The sequence below is a fragment of the Brachycentrus maculatus genome, unplaced genomic scaffold, assembly GCF_059751285.1.
Source record: "Brachycentrus maculatus isolate JH-2025_06_01 unplaced genomic scaffold, ASM5975128v1 h1tg000349l, whole genome shotgun sequence".
Lineage (NCBI taxonomy): Eukaryota > Metazoa > Arthropoda > Insecta > Trichoptera > Brachycentridae > Brachycentrus > Brachycentrus maculatus.
Genome location: NW_028281098.1, coordinates 865954 through 880682, shown reverse-complemented (window position 1 = coordinate 880682; position 14729 = coordinate 865954). Strand labels below are relative to the sequence as shown.

The window sequence follows — 14729 nt, the reverse complement described above, 5'->3', positions numbered from 1 at the left end:
AGGGTAGAATGGTAAATGTTACACGTGTATAAAGTGATGACTTTACGCATGATTGGCAACCACATTAGTAAAATTTTTGGAACTTCTACATATACCATTCTGACCATGTTTGCCGACCGCACAACTCAATTTTCAGTTATATTTAAAGGACCCAAAATTTGCGGACAAAAATGTGGACACTCATTCATTTTCAAAACATTTCCATAATTTAAGTAGTGTGATTGTCAATCATGGGTAGAATTCTGAATATAACAAGTGTATTTTAATCACTTAACCAGCCTATGACAACTCAAAAGCCCTCTAAATACCCAGACCTCTATATATTTCTTCACATACGTTGGGATATCAATAAAAAAAACTATATTTAATTTATTGAAATATTTATCAGGTATACGATATTTTTAGCCACCTTGTTATCACACATAAGTGTCGAATACACAAAACAATCGTTACTTTTTATTTTTTCTTCAATAATATTGCATAATATCACTTTTCTTGACGGATTTATTGAATGATGAAATTATTTTGACTTCTTTTTTATATTTCGTATGTAATTATAACTACCATATCGCTCACTCCTTTCATCAACGTCATATATCAAAAATCGTCAATTTTCAGTTGTGTATGTTTTCGGAATGCCCATAAAATGTACTATATTCCAGCAAAAGTGGCATATTTTTAACTTAATATTTAACCGCTACAAAAAAAAACATTTTACTTTACGAAATATATGTATTCTAAAGATAGAAAATATTGTAAAAATAAAAAATAAAACTCACCATCTGTAGGTTTTATTTTATGACAAAATTATAAACAAATATCCACAGATGTAATTGCTGTACAAGTCCATTAACGTGAATTCTCCTTTGACAAAAATTTGCACCGACGTTTATTTACGTCCATACTCCCAGAAGGGTTAACTCATTAAAAAAATGGTCTACAAACAAAACGTTTAGTGTATTGTGCTGGATTATGAATGATTGTGCAATAAATTCTAGGTATCGTATGCTAATTATTTCAAATTCTAGCTGGGAACAAAAACAATGAACTCGACTTGTATGTTTCGCCACCCGATTGTTAGCACAGCACCACTTGTGTTCGTGGTAATCTGGTCACACTAGTTTTTCTCGATTCTGTTATTTAGTTTTCAATTAGTCGCGATTTCAGTCTTGGTTGGCTAACATTCGGCTAATCGGTTAGAGCGCAGTATTCGCAAGAATGAAACCACAGAATCGAATGCTAGGCAAATAATAAATTTAATTCATACATTTTTTATGTTATTTTAGTATAAAACACAGTGTTGAATATATTATTACATAAATAATTTAAAATAAGGTTATTTATGGGTATAAATCGACGTGCCCTACGTAAAGTGCTCTAACTACTTTTTTGTCAATTTGGTGTATGTTATCAACTGACCGTTATCTTCAAATATAAACAAACACACACATATATATATATATATATATATATATATATATATATATATATATATATATATATATATATATATATATATATATATATATATATATATATATATATATATATATATAAATACATATAAATATATATATATATATATATATATATATATATATATATATATATATATATATATATATATATATATATATATATATATTTATATATATATATATATATATATGTACATATATATATATATATATATATATATATATATATATATATATATATATATATATATATATATATGTATAATAAATTACGCTTAGTTTTCAGGCGTATAAGACGCTATCTACATCGAATTTTCGAAATAAACTGAACTCCTAAAACGCTAACTACTTAATTTTGAGAAAGCATAAAGTTTTAAAACGATTGAATTCATTATTTTATCATGTATTTGAATGTATAATACTAGTTTATAATTTCAGATAAAACCGTTCAATAATAAAAAAAAATACGTTGAAAAAATCTTCTTAGCTCTCTCCTGTAAAGTAACAGATTTGCAGATCGAGTACTTTACGTAGGGGCCGTCGAAATATTGATTGTAAGTCCCTCTCCAAACACAAGAGCTTAGTCTCTTTTTTGGAGAGGCATAGCGTAACTAGCAAATGATATGTTTCGAGTAAACATACCTCTAGAAAATGAATTGAATTGTAATATTTACAACATTTTGAGTATGTCCAAATACTTAAGAGTTCACTTGTTGAGATCTCAATATAGATGCTGAAATGTCAAAAATGTGAAAATTAACTCCCAAGTGAAGATGGTCCAGATTCGTGCTCAAGTATTTGGACACACTCAAAATGTTGTTAATAAAAAAACTGGTTAAAAAATGAAATTTTCTGTACAATGTTTGTATTTTATTTTGTATACTTTATTGATTGATGCCAAATAATTTAATTTCTTTTCTTTTTTTAGACGGGAGACGAAAAAGGCCACGTGGGAGAAACGTATCAGGATGAGGACACTATGGCAGCCCTCGTTATAAGGCGAGATCCTCACGCTGGTCTTTTAGTGGTAAGTCAAAAGGAAAAATATCATTTACATTTTATTAGATTTAATTTCTCAACTGACATTTCTTGGTGGAACTGCATTTTATATAATAAAACAACATTTACTCGTTTATTGCTTTTTCAGTTTTATTTTATTTGTCTTGTAACCGGGTTTCGTCGTTGTCAACATCACCAAACTGGTGGAAGACTAGACAAAATTATGTGTTATATACACAATAAGGCAGGGGTGAAAACCATAATTGTATTTTTTATTTGGCGTTTAATTTGTAGAACTTCATAATTTAATCTTTATATATTAAAATCCAATCGATTTTTAGAGTCTACGAAGCTGTATTTATTAATTTTTTCAAAAAAAGTAATTCTTCGAGATATTTATTTCTGTTATAAAATTACTTTTTTTGGAGTCTACGAGGTTGTCTATTTTATTTTTTTTAAATAACATATCTTCGTGACATTTATTTCACATTGTTAGAGCATTACCAAACTACTTTTGATATTGCCCTAACAAGGCGAAACAATGTTTTTTTTTTTAATAAATTCAATATTCAACTTACCCTGAATATTGAATATTTGAAATACAAAGGTTTTATACAATTTCTCTGACTAAATGAATTCAAAACTTACAAACGTTATAAAATTAAACAACTTTGTTTTAACCACTTTTTTTTATTAAAAGTACACTTTAACCTACCGGTTTCGACAAGAACCTTGTCATCATTAGGGTTTATTAAATTCTAAAACATAAAAAACATTAAAATACTCATAATTAATTACATTCCCTTACCAAAAACTTATTCAAAAGGTTCTTGTCGAAACCGGTAGGTTAAAGTGTACCAATAATAAAAAGGTGGTTAAAACAAAATTGTTTTATTTTATAAAGTATATAAAATGTGCCACAAGGTATCTGCGAAAAACATTCAAGAAATAAAACTTACAACCTAAAAGAACAAGTACTTGAAATACTCGATCATACCAAGGTTTCCTCGGTCTTAAATTGCTCCTATTTTCAACTAAATTAAAAAATATATATTATTAACTAATAATACGCGATCGTGGTTGTACGATGTCCACGTGAGCGCAGGGTAAGTGTGTGACGGTCACATCAGTGCAATAATTTTTCACCTATATTTACTTATTACATAACGTTGTATTGAATCCAGTTCAAGAGCAATGGAAGGAACGTGAGCGCCTATTGGGACTCATTGTTAAGGACTTGAGTACAAAAATGCTACCAAATTTATGGACGCACTAGCGCAATGCCATGCATTTTAATCAGACACACTCATTGTTGAATTTGCAAACGATATTTCATATGTATGATCATCGGAACGTAGTATATTGTATGCATATTGCTCACTCCTTTCAACAACGTCATATATCAAAAATCGTCGATTTTCAGTTGTGCATGTTTTCGGAATGCTCAAAAAATGTACTATATCCCAGCAAAAGTGGCATATTTTCAACTTAATATATACCCGCTACAGGGCAGAAAGTGTTGTTTTTGCATTTTGAAAAAAAAGGTTTTGTTTTATTATTTTTTTAAATATACTCAATATTTTTCAAATGGATAAAAAACCTTCAGGTTTTACTTAAAAAGATCTGTTGCAGAGTAAAAAATTCAATAAGTGGCTTGATATTTATTTTTAATACATTTCATTATATTCTTAAACTTTCAAAACGATCTCCTGAAAAATCAATTTTTTATTTTATACATGACGTTGTTGAAAGGAGTGAGCGATATATGTTTCTTTCATCGTACTAAATATGAATGGAAAAACCACGAAATCTTTCTTCCCAAACAAACAACATAAATCACAAAAAACACATTGTGACATCTCGTATCTTCTGCTGTCCTGGTATTATCCATCGAATAGCTAATAAATCAGTTATCTTTATTTTACCTTAACATAGACGAAGAGGAATATGGATGTCTTGATATTTACAGGGATTGTGATCTGTCACAGGCTGTTTTAAGTGATTTACCATTCTACCCATGATTGACAACCACACTATTAAAATTCTTGAAACTTTTCGATATTTCGATCTAACTCGCAACACAGTGTGCGAGAGTTCACCAGAGACGTGTATGTTGGTATGACGAAAGCTTTTATTAAGCAAAGATTCTTCGTATTTGAATGCAAGGTCCGAATCTTGAATTAAATTCATATACTATTCTCAATATTATTAATATTTAAAGCATTTACTTTGTGGTTAGTCATTTTTACTTATTTATTTTTTTACAAAAATGTTAATAAAATATGTATATAACCACTCACCGAGATTTTTACGTCTACCGGTTTCGAGACGTACCCGTCTCTTCGTCAGGACAATCACTAACACAGCAGTGATTAATTTGCTGTGTTAGTGATTGTCCTGACGAAGAGACGGGTACGTCTCGAAACCGGTACACGTAAAAATCTCGGTGAGTGGTTATATACTAATTTTATTAACATTTTTGTAAAAAAAAAAAAATCATATAATTAAGACACATTATTAATATTTTTTATGTTGCTTATAATTTGACCAGTCATTTTGTTTGCAACATATTGAGTGTGTCCAAATACTTGTTCACAAATCTGGATTATCTCCAGTTAAGCGTTATTTTTTAAATATTTTTTTGACATTTCGATATAGATGAAGAAGAATATGGAAATTTTACAATAACTAATTCACCATCTTACAGTTGAGAAATTAGCATTGTGTCCATTATGAAACACCCATATTATTTTTTTATGCATTTTTTTAATGATTATACACAACGTCGTTGGATTCGTTTCATATGCTAGTGGTAGTTTGATAGATTTTAGAAGTATAGCTGATGGTGGCGCGTTCAGTTGAGAAATTTGTGAAGTATACATCTTACTCCAATTTGAGATTCATTTCAAATTAATTCATGTATATTTTAGAATCGTAGGGCTGATCACCTTGCTTTCATGCAATTAAAGATCAAGATAACACTGCGTCGCTACGATACAGTGCCCTATGCACCATTAGGTGCGAAAAAGGGTTTAAAAATATATTTTAGGAGAAAGAGTCTGTAATAACATTTTTTTATATATACATAAGACGTTAATTAATAATATACTGTTTCAAAATACGTCACCATTATTATCAATGTTTCCTTTTACAAAAAATCTTATTCCTAAACCCCCCCTCCCTTCCCTATATTTATTAACCTATATAAACCTATAAATATATTTTTTGTTGAAGACGAAAACATCTGTAAGTTTTAGAAACTAGTCGTATATATAAATAAAACTCATTAAAGTGGTATATTCATGTGTTTAATTTAAAAAATAATAAAAAACATACTTCTATTTGACCATTTGATTACCGACATTTTTTATTACTAATTCATATCAGAAACTGCACATGATTTCTTAAGTTTGAAAAAAACATGCAAAAAAATTATATACATTCAAAAGTAGCCAGAATCGAGCGAAACTGGGTGCATTTTTCGCTTAAAAAACTGAATTTATATACTCGCGCGTTGCACAAATAACTCTTGGCATTTTTTGCCTAAATGACGCTTATGCCTTTTCAGTTTTTATACGAAAATATCATTCTGTGCTGAATCACGATTCCACTTTTTGCTGATTTAAAATTCTCAATCAAGCGTAAAGTTGTTACCTAATACAAATAAGTATACAATATACTTTTTTTTAAGATAATTTGAAATCACGTACTAACAACATAGATATTTTTTGCCTTAATAGAGGTTCTTGGGTTCGATTCCCAGCTGGATCTAATGATTTTATCACGACCTATCAGCGAAAGGTAAACTGGCAGTACACAAAGGAGTCCTAGTTCTAACCCTAATGTATGGATGTGAAGCATGGAATTGGTAAAAGAAGGATGAAAATAGACTGAATGCAGTCGAAATGCAATCTCACAATACGGCAAAACCATGTATGATACATCGCTCACTCCTTTCAACAACGTCAAATATCAAAAAACTTGATTTTTCATGAGATGGTTTTTTAAGTTTAAAAATATGATAAAATGAATTAAAAATAAATATCAAGGCACTTTTTGAACTTCTAACGGTGCAACAGGTCTTTTTAGGTAAAACCTGAGTGTTTTTTCTCCATTCGAAAAATATTTAGTATGCTTAAAAACAATAATTAAACAATACGTTTTCTTCAAAATGCAAAAACATATCTTTCTGTCCTGTAGCTGGTAAATATTAAGTAAAAAATATGCCGCTTTTGCTTGGATATAGTACATTTTACGGGCATTTCGAAAACATGCACAACTAAAATTTACGATTTTTTTTTATATTTGACGTTGTTGAAAGGAGTGAGCGACATGTTCCAATGGTATAAAGAAATATTGCAAGGCTGAGATAAGCATTGTCGATAAAATTAAGTAAGGTGTGTTGAGATGGTAGATAGAAATAAGAGCAAAGGAAAGATGAAGTATTTCTAATACTAGGGCATGGTCAGGTCAGGAGTCGGAATAATCGGCGGGTATGTGCAAGGAGATGCATGAATATGGAAGAGGCGAATATATTTTAGGAGAGTGGACCATACACATCAACAAATAAAGCCGCCAATAATTTAGCAATGTACTAACATTAAAAAAATAAGTCCATCGTTTTTGTGACGTCATTCATTGCCAACTTACGAAAATAACGTTTTTTCGAAGGCGAATTTTCCAAAAGAAAATGATTAATGAAAATTTTGATTATATCGGCTGTTATAAATACTGGACGAGTCTAATACAATCCTTTATATGTTTATTTTATTACCTAACGTCCAAGTAACTCCGAAATCTAGCTACGGCTTATGCAACACCGTTTATCATGTCCCTACTCAGGCTTCAACTTTATAAGTTTCATAGGCTATGCCTACTCGTGAGTGGATTTACTCTTAATGTTTAAAGTTACCTACTATAATTTCATGTGATTCATGAGTGAAAAATCTAGGCAAAAACACTCGCTACAATCCTTTATAGGTTGAGTATATCAATTTAGATATTCCTCCCGTCTGACAAAGACCTTCAAGTTAATTAATATACATATTTAGTAAAAGGAATTCTCGCCAAACTACATATTTACTTGCAGTATAGTAAAGTGAGCTAGTATAGTATAGCGACGAGTAGTTAATAGTAGTCAATGCCATTCAACGTTTTTTTCGATTTCCCTATTACCACTACCGCTATTTTCCGCAGAGGCAGCCAGAGAAGATTATTTTCTATTATGTTCAAGGATCATTGAGTTTATTATTGTTTCTTCTTGCTTAAATACATATTTTATTTTAACATGTGTTGGGAACAAGAGTTTTACTAAAACAAAATTGTACACAACAAATCTAACTGTATATTATGTTAAAAATAAATAATAAAAAAACAACATTTTCTTAATTATGAATGAAACACATTTTTTTAAAGATGGGAGCTGCATTTATTATTTACCTTGCTTATTATGTACAAGGTTGTAGATCAATGCGCAGATTTTTGTTTCTTCTATCTTATATAATGTAAAACATGATTTTTAATCTGTGTTGGGAACAGGAGGGATAATGTAGCGTAGACCAATCAGGAACTTGTCAGCATTTGCTCATTGCTAGGAGGAAACCACGTTGCACTCCTCAGGAGAAGCCGGACTGCTGACTGTCGTCAACAGGCCTTCCGTTCCACTAGAAGAGGGTTCGGTATTTTGTGTCCTAGCTTTGTTTATGGTACCGATGTCCCTAATATTTTTATCATGTATGATACCACCTCTCGTGAGAGTTCCTTATGAACTAACACGGATCCGATGTCGGATAGGTCCTCACCCAGGCTCCTGCAACGCGCCTCCAGCTGTTGTCTTTGAATGCTGAAATCCATTTCAGGCAAAGCATCAAAAGGTGAGGGGTATCTTTAGGTGTCTCATCATCACACGTACAGCTGTCGATGAGCTAAAAACGATGCAGGTAGCTCGTGAACCCAATGTGACCCATAAGAGGATGTAACGCCACACTCGTCTGTCTACATACATATCCACGAAAATTAAACAAATTAAAATCAAGCTAAAATATCAATTACCGATGCAATAATTCCAGGACAAGTTGTATCAACAATGAATGTCATACTATTTCATATAAACTGCCTGAAACGCACCATGTTTTCTGCAGGGCGCTGTGGTTTATGGGTTCTTCAACGCGAGCGTAATGTATATTTTATTTTGAATTACATTTAAAGTGACACTTTGTGAAATATTGTTACATTATATTTATGCCCTTAGTGGAAAATGTGCAAAAGTTATTACAGAAGGTGCATTTGTTTACACGGAGAGGTAATTTATTCCATAGTCTGGCCGCTTGGACAGAGAAGGAAGTACTGAAGAATGGTGTGTTATGGTGAGGAATGGAAAGTGTTCTTTCTTGGGTAGAACAAAGTGATAGAAGATGATCTGAGAGGTATATAAAATTTCCAACAAGATATTTAGGTGCATTGGGATTGTGAAGAATATTATAAAGTAGCGTGAGAGATTGAAGATTTATGCGCTGGTTGAATCCATTTTAGTCCCGTGCGAAAAGGTGATACTTGGTCATATTTTTTTAAATTGAAAATTAAATTTTACCTTTTGAATTTAACAATAAATCTCTGTAATCGCCACTGTCCACTTCCTGAGTAATTCTTGCGCAACAAAGTGTCGCGACTTGGTGGTGTCGGCGACAGTTTTGGTTGCCTCACATCTGGTGGCGAGGCGGCGGACGTCCGGCCACACGAGCGCTCATCGCGTGGCCAGGTTATGTAACAGTGGCAGCCAGACGCCTTGCTAACTCTGGCCGAGCCACATGCTCGATGTGTTGAACCTAGCGAGAATGCGGTCAATGGGACGAAGGATTCCGACCGGAAGGTGATCAAAAAGCAAAATAAAAAAGTAAAGAAACTGTATTTATGTTTTTATTTTTTTGCCTCCGTGGCATAATATTTAACGTGTTTAGCTACCGTACTGGAGGTCCCGGGTTTAATTCCCCTAGAGGAGGGGTGAAAATGAATATTTGTGATTTTAAACTGTAATATTTATCTAAATTTACCCTGGACTAGTACCTGAAGCGGATGGGCTGATCACCTTTCCTTCATGTGTTAACAATCAAGATAACACTGCGTCAATACGATGCAGTGCCCTATGCAACATTGGGTGCGAATAAAGGTTAGAGGAAGAAGATGTATGTTTTCAGGCGTCTCTCAGAGTACCTATGTTAAATCATCCGGTTGAGATTTTGCATAGATATAAATAAAAGAGTCTCTGCTAAAAAAAAAACTCTCTCACATCAACCATAGATTCTACCGCAAACTCACACATGAAATGACGTGAGAATTATACGATATACGTATGAGTTCCAAAAATTTGAGCAAAGTGTCAATCATGGGTCAAATGTTACACGTGTATAAAGCGATGAATGAACTATTTAAGAATCTCACGTTTGTTCAATTAGAGTAAGCCTTATTTCACCATACATGATTTTTTTTAAAGTGAGGACGTTGGTAATAAACCAACCTGGGACACAAAATTCCAAACCCTCTTCTAGTGGAACGAAAGGTCTGCTGATGACAGTCAGCAGTCCGGCTTCTCCTGAGGAGTGCAACGTAGTTTCCTCCCAGCAATGAGCAAATGCTGACAAGTTCCTGATTGGCCCACACTAGATTATCCCTCCTGTTCCCAACACTATTCAAATAAAAAACATCTTTATTTAGTTAGAAGAAACAAAAATCCACTAAATGATCTATAAACCTTGTACATAATTAGCAATGAATGCAATTCCCATCTAAAAAAAATCACCATTCGAACATCTATGGTATCATTCATGGTTTTGCCACACTGAGACATTGCATTTCGACTGCATTCAGTTTACGTTCATCCTTTTTTGCCAACTCCATGCTTCACCTTCATACGTTACGGTAAGCACCAGGAATTCGTTATCTATTGCCAGTTTAGCTTTCACTGATAGGCTTTACTTGCTATAACTGCTTTTAGTGCACCATCCACACTATTCCCAGCATTCCTTACTATATCTTCATCAATCATTCCATCTTTAGATAGCAAACTTCTAATTTATTACTATGTTAATTTGTTCGCATTTTATACCCTGCATTAATTTTCGACGAGTATCAGGTATTTCCAATTGCTAATTTATAAACTTGAACAAATAACCTTTCCTCATTATCTTCACCACAGACAAACAACTCATCAAATGTATAAAAAAAAATTGAATAATATTTTTTACTTCAAGGCATTTCCTTTGGATACACAGCATCCAGCATAATGATTCACTGTCTAATTTGCTAAATTTTGACTGCACAGTGGATTGTTTTTCTCAACTTGTCATCAAGGCGTCTTCAAGGATAATCGCTGTTCAAATTGGCGTAGAGATGTCGTGTGGGATAAAATATTAAAATGTGATCTAGGTCAAGGTTTGATGTCAAAGATTTGCGCGGATATTGAAAAAATGCGCAGTTGTAATAATAGCAATCACACGAATTTTTAAAATTCTATAATCGTTGAATAATGGCTCTGCGCTAACTAAAAAATGATTACAGAAATGTCATGATTAGAGGAAATAATTGTCTCAAATTGCAGTTTTTGTCTTTAAACTAACTTACTGGCTAACTATTACAACGTTTCCCCGTAGGAGTGGGCAGAGAGAGTGTATCATCTCTGCCTATCACTGCGGGGAACCAGAGTGATGATTAGTTAGTAATTTAGTTTCAGTATAAGTTGTATTGAGATGGTTTGGACATGTGGAACCTATGAGTGAGGAAAGAACGGTTAAACAAATTTATGAGGCGAATGTAGTTGGAAAAAGAAGCAGAAGAAGACCGATGAAAACCTGGCACAATCATGTATGTCAAATACTTGAAAGCGGCCGGGCTAGGAGTCGTAATAATCGTCGGGTATGTATGAGGAGATGCATGAATGTAGAAGAGGCGAAGAATGTTTGAAAAGACAAAGTGGTGTGGCGTTCGATTCTCTCTGCCTACCCCTGCGGAGATGCGGTGTGATGGTTAGTTATGCAATGAAAATTCATTGATTTATCTTAAAATATACTAGTTTTTTTTTTCAAATATCAAAATGAAACCTGTTATTGGATAACCCTATATAAGTTGTATAATATTATACGAAATAACATAGAAGTTTGAGTATTTTAGGGCTTACGACCTGGCATTTGGCTGTCTAGTCTATACGTTAGGTTAAAAATCCAGTGTCCGATAGTATAAATTGTAAGGATTGTAAAAAAATACTATTTTAAAAGCATATGATGAATACCACTAATTGTAAAACGCTATGGCGACACGTGTTTCGATCCACTCACATCATTATCAAACTCCATATTTGATAATGATGTAAAGTGCATCGAAACACGTGTCACAATATGAATTAATAATTTGCGGTGTTTACCAATTAAATGTTAAATGTTATAATTCGTGTATTTGGGTAGTATGTTTTCTAGGGATGGAAAGATTGATAAAGACATAGAAAGGAGAGTGAATTGCTGGGGACAAAGTGAATGGTGCACTGAAATTAGTTATAGCAAATAAAAACCTATCAGCGGAAGCTAAACTGACAGTGCACAACGGAGTCCGGGTTCCAACTCTAATGTATGGAAGTGAAACATGGAGTTGGCAAACGAAGGATGAAAGTAGACTGAATGCAGTCGAAATGCGATCTCTCAGAAGAATGTGCGACAAAACGATGTATGATAGATGTGCGAATAGTGAAATAAGGAAGGAATGCAAAGCTGAGATAAGCATTATCGATGAAATTAAGATAGGTGTGTTGAGATGGTTTGGTCATGTAGAACGAATGAGTGAGGAAATAACGGTAAAACAAATTTACAAGGTGAATGTTATTGGGAAAAGAAGCAGAGGAAGACCGAGAAAAACATGGCACGATCAAGTATGCCAAATACTTGAAAGCGGTCAAGTTAGGAGTCGTAATAATCGGCGGGTATGTATGAGGAGATGCATGAACGTGGAAGAGGCGAAGAATGTTTGCAAAGACAGAGTGGTGTGGCGTTCTATTATCTCTGCCTACCCCTGCGGGGAAGCGGCGTGACGCTTAGTTAGTTAAATGGAAAATCACAAAGTCAGTCCTTCAAATATCAATTATATAAAATAACTCCTTGTCCGCCTCCGTGGTGTAATGGTCAGCGTGTTTAGCTACCGTGCTGGAGGTCCCGGGTTCGATTCCCAGGGGGGGTGAAAAAAAATATTAGTGATTTAACACTGTAATATTTATTTAATATTACCCTGGACTGGTTCCTGAAGCTCAAGAGTGATCACCTTGCCTTCATGTAAGTAATGATCAAGATAACACTGCGTCAATTTGATGCAGTGCCCTATGCACCATTAGGTGCGGATAAGGGTTATAATAAAAAAATAAAATAACTCCTTTATGATAAATTAATAAAACTTTTTTTCATAAATATGTTTTTATAAATTTACAAATTTATTGTTATAAAGAAGAAACAATGGATTATTTCAACTTTTACCATAATACCGTTTTTCCATACCATACACTTATGCTACGCTCGTATTTGTATGGGAGCAGTAATGAATACTTTCAAATACAAAGTATGCGAAATGGAGGTAAATCGGTGCCGAATCCTTGGAGTGTAACAATGAAACCAGTAGAAGATTGGGTTAGTATCGCGGATAATGGAATGGAAACATGGAGTCGGTAATGTATGATTGATAGGAATCAAAGTGGCCACATTTTCCGCCACACATTCACAATTCCTCCAACTCAGAGGCTGATTTGAGTCATTTCTGAGTGAAACCAGCGAGACCGAGGTCCGATGGGCAGGTTTTTCAAGCGATGCTTAAGAATTTTACTATTTATTTTATTATTGTTTAATATACAATAGTTACAAGTCCTTGTCCGCCTCCGTGGTCGCCGAATGGTCAGCACGCTTGGCTGCCGTACTGGAGGTCCCAGGTTCGATTCCCAGTGGGGGTCAAATATTTATTTATAAGTGATTTTTTCACTCTTATATACTATGTCATAAACTGGTTAAATATTCACTCTATAAACGTGTAACATTCATGTTGTGAACTCAATCATGGAGCGTCATTAGAATGTTCATATAACATATCGTAGTCATACAGGAGAAAGTGACCAAGTGCATTTTTTATAAAAACGTGATCATTGACTATTTGATATCTAACTAGCTTATTATTGCCCTGAAAAAATCCCAAAGTGATTTAAAACTTGGAAGTATAATGTATTGACTTGTTAAAAATGACTTACTGCATTGATGTTTATTTTCTTGCCAAGCAAAAGTGACTTAAATGGCCCTTGTGAACATTTTATGTTTTGTTAGTTGGTCACTTTCTCCTGTACGGCTACGATATGTCGAAAATTTGAGTAGTGTGGTTGTCAATCATGGGTAGAATGGTGAATGTTGCACGTGTGTAAAGTGATCAATTAACAGTATGTTGTCCGTTTATTGAAAATCTTGGCCACACGTCATCCGACCCGCCATTATCGTGTTGTACGCAATTCAGACGTAACTCGACTTGCACGTATTTCCATTCTGCACACACAGTAGCCGAGAGAAAATTCCCTTCCAGCGTCCATTTTGCGGTTAAACAATATGATGCCAAGGCTTTTCTGTATTGTGTAGGTACCCTGTACTCTGCACGCTAACTTGTCACACACTCCCACAGTAATTGGGACTCGTTGAAGACGTTGTTGAATGATAACTCGACATGAAAAACGTGCCGATTGAGAAAATTGAAAGGAGTAAAAACGCGATATTGTAGAAAAACGTTTGCAATATTTTATTCGTATGAACATATAAAGAATTTTGTCAATGCACTGGATTGCACTTTGGATGAATGATAGAGATTTCTTCTTGTAAATTGATCAAATGATTGATTTATAAATTGTTAGTGTCGCGGACTCTTAAGTCAGGGTTTTGTCGGTTGGAACCCACTCTACCACAATTTGATACCTATTTCTAATAATGAGCCGCTTAGGCTCACAGAAATAGTATGAAATTTAAGTATTGTAAATAATAAAAACACAAATATTTTTCTTTTAAAAAAATATCATTGATTCGTGTATTAGGAGTAAAATAAACACAAATATAATGGACGATATAAGGTTAGGTTCCATGTCAAAATTCTACGAATTATCCATTATATTTATTTAATACACAGCTTTTATACAGTGTGGCAAAAAAAATATCACCCGATCGGAAGATGTTATATTTTTTTCCAAATGGCGTCGTACGT

The 14729-nt window shown here is 33.4% G+C and overlaps 1 protein-coding gene across 4 annotated transcripts in view; it reads left to right on the top strand.

The window, feature by feature from the left end:
• Positions 1–14729, top strand: part of sona (sol narae metalloprotease) — a 171243-nt gene that overhangs the window by 93523 nt on the left and 62991 nt on the right. For all 4 annotated transcript variants that reach the window (XM_088269387.1, XM_088269388.1, XM_088269389.1 and 1 more), the window contains exon 4: positions 2407–2505. In XM_088269387.1, coding sequence (XP_088125513.1) covers positions 2407–2505 — 99 coding nt within the window. The remainder of the gene's footprint in view (positions 1–2406; positions 2506–14729) is intronic.